The 5,877-nt window shown below is 38.4% G+C and overlaps 1 protein-coding gene across 1 annotated transcript; it reads left to right on the forward strand.

Moving 5' to 3' along the window:
• Positions 1-4,521: 4,521 nt before the first annotated feature.
• On the forward strand, positions 4,522-5,523 carry LOC110826422 (uncharacterized). The gene has a single exon (XM_022057062.2). The coding sequence runs from the start codon at positions 4,689-4,691 to the stop codon at positions 5,151-5,153; it is 465 nt and encodes a 154-aa protein (XP_021912754.1). The 5' UTR covers positions 4,522-4,688; the 3' UTR covers positions 5,154-5,523.
• Positions 5,524-5,877: the final 354 nt, after the last annotated feature.

Here is a 5,877-nt window from a genome sequence, read left to right on the forward strand (position 1 = left end):
CTGCTACATGTGAACCCTTTCATTTATCATTCTCAATTATGGATCGTCCCCATACCCCCGTCCGATATGAGCGCCAATTTACTAAACCTTAATACCAAGTCCGGTATAAGGGTGAAGCGGGCCGTCCCCATATCTCATCCGGTATGAGTGCCAAATTATCAAGTCTCTGTACCCCGTCCGGTATGAGACAACGTTTATGGTAGGGTTCCCTATGTACCCGATCCGTTCACCATCTCCCAGGATATTCAGTAAGACTGTCGTTTCATCTAATCATTTAATCACACAATTTCTTTACCGTTTAAACTTTATTTTTTCCGATTCAGTAGTAAACACGTAAAATAAACCATACATGCGTTCAAAGTTATAAAATAAATAAATAAGATACCATCATGCAGGTAAACTATAAAAAAAAACAATTACAGTAGTAGATAATTTTCGGTTCCGTCTCCATTAGCAACTCGTAACTAAAATCGCACAAACTACTACATTATTATTTATTTAAACTTCAGTTCTATGATAGAGAATAGGGTGAGAGATCCCTACTTGATTTGATGTTTGAAAAGCTAAACTGTTTACTGTGCCTACAGACGGTTCCTCGATTCCTTGAATTTTTTTCGACAACTAAAACGTGTTAATAATACCTATAAATATTCTAAATAAATCCAAAATCAGTCCAAGGGCCCACTTGACCAATTTTAGAATTCCAGCACAGCGGCTCTACCATGCTTCGGCATCGGCGCCACCGCCCGCGTCGGCGATTCGCCTTAGGTCGGCCATTTTTGACCGATTTTGCATCGATCTCTGCGAGAAAATATGTTAAAGGGCCTCGATTGGCAAAAAAAATACAAAAAATCAAAACTCACCGGTGGCAGGGCTCTCCAGTGCGGCGGCTCCTTCGATTCATGTTGAAATTGGGTGTTTTGCTTTGGTCAACCTGTAGAGAAGAAAACGGTGGAAAAATTACGCAAAACGGGGATCGAGAAGGGCCTCATCGGAGGTGTTTTGTGAAATTCCCTGCGGCGACAGCTCCGGGCTTTACTGGTATTTTTCGACCAATTATCTGGTCTTTTTGCTCTAATTTGGGTATGGGTGAGCTTAAAATTGGATTTCGTGCAGAAGAGAAAGTTTTTACCCTTTTTTGCAGTCAGAAAGGGTTCTAATGCGGCGGCGGGTGGTGGCAGTCGGCTCCCCGGTGGCTGGGTCATCTTCTCCGGTAAGGGGTTCTAGTGGATAGGGTTAGGGTTTGGTGCGGATGGGGGTTATCTATATCCGTTCGCTTTTGATCTGGGTCATTAATCGCGTTTGATCTGGACTGTCCAATTATGATTAAATAGGGAGTAAACCATTGGCCGTTCATCACGATCCAATCTGGGCCATCCATCGGGATCTAATATGGACCGTCCGATCGTATGTGAATCAGGTCGTTCGATCGCATTTGGGAAGGAGCGCATCCAGGCCATCCATGCGCGTAGGAACGGAACTCAATCGTTCGGTCGTGGGCATATAGATCGTCCACGTGGCCTCCCGCATGGCCTCCCACGTCAACGTCTCTGCCACTTGACGCGTCCTGGTTGGTCAGGGCTTCTGACCGGTGTCTGACGTGGTAAAACTTCCCAAAATTATATTTCGACTCCTTTTTTCTAATTTTTCTTTCAAAAATACCCCTAGAACCCAAATTTTTATCATTTTTCCTAAAATTATTTTCAATTAAATCCTCCATCACATTTCCTTCATTTTTACATTAAATTAAAATTAAAAAATTTAAAAAATTATATTTATAATTAATTTAATTTAAGATTAAATTAATTTGGGCGTTACACAAGAAGTGGCTACAAAATACCAAACATAAGGGCCACTTCTTTTACTATGCTACTAGAATTCATCAGAGTGCAGGAACAGATATGTACTCATACTTGTGGATCCATGGGATCCTCATAAACTTTCAAGGGTAGGTCTGCATGTGATTCTTCATTTGCTTCCTCATCTGAAAGGGAGAGGATGGAAAGAGTAAGTTTCATATGTTCAGTAAGGAAAACAGTATTAAATTAACATCGTAAAATTTCAAAAGTTTATTATTTTATCTTACCATTTAGTGTCTTCGTTACCTAATTCATCATTAGAAAAAATATTTATTTGGATATCAAATTAGTACGTTAGCATAGAAAATCAAATATACATATATCATGCCAAATAATAGAGAAAATCAAATAAATCATGAAATACTCAAATTTTTCATGTCATGCTTCGCGAAGTCGTTACAAACTTCCATCTCTGATGACATATACAGATACAGATTTTCAATTGCCCAAGTGAAATAATCAGATCAGATACAGATACGACAATTTGCTCGGGCCCACTTTCGACTGGCCAAACCATGGTACGATCTATGACCACGACTGTACCAACTATAGTGGTCCTAACAGATAATCTATAGTCACAATATTACTTAGCCACGGTTGATCTTTACAGATAGTGCGATACCACTCTCGTCAGAGGGCATGCCGTCATCCACTGGGAGCAGTCCGCTTACGTCTTTCCAAACCAGATAGGGGATAGAAAAATAGATACCTGAAGGGCAAGGGAAACATATACTCCTTGGAGATAAAAAGTCTAACGAGACACTTGATGCAATATGCATGTCAATACAGATACACTTCGAACCATACAAGCTTCATTCCACTTTTCCCTTTCTTTTTTCTTTTCTTTTATTTTTTTATAACAACAGGCTACATATTACATTTATCATATGCAAATTCACCAAGTGTCAGTAAATCACACAGCATGCTTGAAAATCATACAATTCGACTCATTTGAATACAGAGGCATGCAAAGAGACAAAATAATTATCATATTAAATTTACTTATCTAAAAATACTCCTTAAGACGTTGAAAATAATACTAGATTTCTTACCAAAACCTCGATGTTTTATCCTTCACCGTTTTTCTTTCTTTTTTTTCTTCTCTCACTATTTTACTATCTCTCTCCTTTCTCTCTAAATCTTTGAAAAATGAAAGAAATAGAAGTGTGAAGAGGATGGGAAGGGGAATGGTAATTTGTAAAATTTCATAACCGTTGGATTCGCACCAAGTGGTGAAATCTGGTAAAGAGAGAGAAGTAAAAGATTTTTGGCACGAAAAACAAGGGCACAAATTTCCTCCATCGGCGGCAACAGCATGCTGCCCAAGGTAGTGGCAAAGCTTTGGCCAAGGTGGTAGAGCCTAGCCGGTGCGCTACAGGCTAGCCTGCAGGCACACAAGCCTACTGCCACGCGCGTAGGGCCTAGGCGCACTGGGCGCCGCGCACACAGGCCTACTGCGCACAGGCCCCAGACACACAGGGCCTGTCTGTGCAGGCCTGTAATGCGGGCAGTGTGTGCACATTGTGCGGCGCCAGTCTATGTGCGAAGTGACGTGCGGGCGGCTTGCCTGAGCGTAACAGGATGCGTGCGCTGGTCCTAATCCCCCGCCGTGCATGCAAATGGGACGCACGCGCTGTGGGCGCGTCCTGTGCATGCGTGCGTATGGAGGGGACGTGTGCGCTGTGCGCATGTCCCATGCGTGCTGGTGTGCGGATGAGTCGTGGGCGTTGTGCGCACGGCCCGCGTCAACTGCGCGCGCATATGCGCGCATAATGCCCAGCACTCGCGCAGGGAAACCTATTTTCCTGTGGGATTTTTTTCCGCAGGCCGGTTTTCTGCCATTTTGCTGTTTTTCAATTTTTTTCTAATTTTTCCTTTTGAAATAAAATAAAATAATGTAAAATAAATTAAACTAAAAAAATAGTAAAATTATTAAAATAAATAAAAATATATTAAAATTACAGATTTCAAGAATGACGTAAATTAATTTAAATTTAGAACAAATAAATAGAATTTTTAAATCATTTTAGCATAATAATGAGCAGAGTGTTATAAAGAATTAATTTTGTTTTATTTGAATAATTTGCTCTTGTATGCTTATTTTATTTATTTGAAGATGTTTGTCTTGAAAAAATTAATTTACCCTATCTCTTGGATTGACTTAGGTACGACGGGAGTTCTAATTCTTTCATAAAGTTTTACATATACTCAAGTTATATCATTTCAACATAATTTATAACTTTTTATAGTTGAACAATATATAAATTGTAAATACATCTTATGTCATTTTCAAACCCAATTCAAATATAACTTAAAATTTTTCGATAATTCTTTATCTTGTTTAAAATGAATACGAAGTGTAGACTATAGAGATTGCTCAATGTTTATCTTCTCCAACGAAAAACACATGGCTGAGGGTGGACTAGTTTTACCACTTAGAAAAACAACATATATATATATATATATATTATATGAGGGAGAGAGTTCGAAGTTTTGAGCCATATAAAATAGACACACATTTCACAACCGACAGCTACGAAGTGGTCCCACACCGGTTAATTGTTTTCTACTTGAAGTGCAATTTGTATTATTATTACTATTTAAAAATTTGTTGTAATAAAAACTAGAAAAAGAAAAATGAAAAATATGGGCCCCACCTGCCATCGAACATGAATCAACAAAGAAAACAGCCTGGGAACACTACATTTCACCTCACCTCCACCTCTTGCTTCTTTTTCTTCTCTTTATTCTTCTTCCTCAACCCAACCAAACCCTTCACATTAATTCCTCTCCTCTCTTCTTCTTCTTCTTGTTTGGGTTATTACAATCATGAGCTCCATTGTAGAGAGTATTCAGAAGAGAAGTTTCTTGTCATCTACCCGCGTTCAGCTCCCTGTTTCCAACAACGACGCAGCCGATCAACAAAGTCTTCGCAGGAGGCCGTCTTCTCTCTCGCTCAGAATCCAAAACATCTCTTCTTCACCCGCTGCATCATGGGCATTTCGCAGATCTAAGTCTGTCTCATCCATGGGAGAGTACGCCGGAAGCTCTATTAGAAAATGGTGGGATTTGGGTTGGTCTTGGATCTTATCTAGAAAACCTGTTTTCGCCAAAGATATCGAGATGAATGAGGAGGAAACTAGGGTTCTTGGCTGCCATAACAAAGGGAGCTGGAGACATGTGTTCTACAAAGTCAGGTCTGAGATCAGAAGACTGATGCGATCTGATCAAGTGGGTCTTCCTCAAACTTACAGGTACGATTCTTTCAATTACGCCAAGAACTTCAATGGCTGATTATCATATCCCTCTCATGGGAATAAAAATCATGAAGCAGAGCGGGCGCAATTCAAATTTTGTGTATGGGGTTTTCTTTTTCTGTAATTTGGTGAAAGTAATTGTTTATTTGTGGTTCATGGAGATCTGGATGCATGTTTGAATATCGCAATTTCTGCCACTGCTATATGAAGGAAGTACGGGCAAAGATCGTGTTGTTGATAAAACTGAATCATTGCAGACGAGCTTACTTGCTGCTCGATTCTCTTGTTAGTATATATTACGAATTGTTATTAATCAGAATTTTAAGTAATTATTTGTTTATTTATTTTCATTTTTTGTATATTGATGACGTCATTAAGTGCCAATGCATTCTTATGGTATTATTCTATTTTTTTTTAATTAATTAAATTAGTAATAATTTAGTAATCTTTGTTTCTTATTATTATTGGGTGATAGAAAACCCTTTTTCTTTGTTCATTTTCATATTTTTGCAATGATAAATGAATGAAAATTCCTATTGACAATAAATATTCCACTTGCTCACATTGGAATTCAAATGAGAAAGAAAAATAAAAAAAAACTCATAAAAGAAAATAGAAATTTCTCAAAGAAATAAAACAAAATAGAAATAAATTAAGCGTAACAAATAATAATAATGACAATGAGACTTGTTTTTCAAAGAAATGGATGGCTAATAATTTTAGTGGGAATTGGATTCCTAAAAAAAGCGTCGGTGAATAGG

This window comes from Carica papaya, chromosome 6 (genome assembly GCF_054855325.1).
Source record: "Carica papaya isolate Zhongbai chromosome 6, ASM5485532v1, whole genome shotgun sequence".
Classification (NCBI taxonomy): Eukaryota; Viridiplantae; Streptophyta; class Magnoliopsida; order Brassicales; family Caricaceae; genus Carica; species Carica papaya.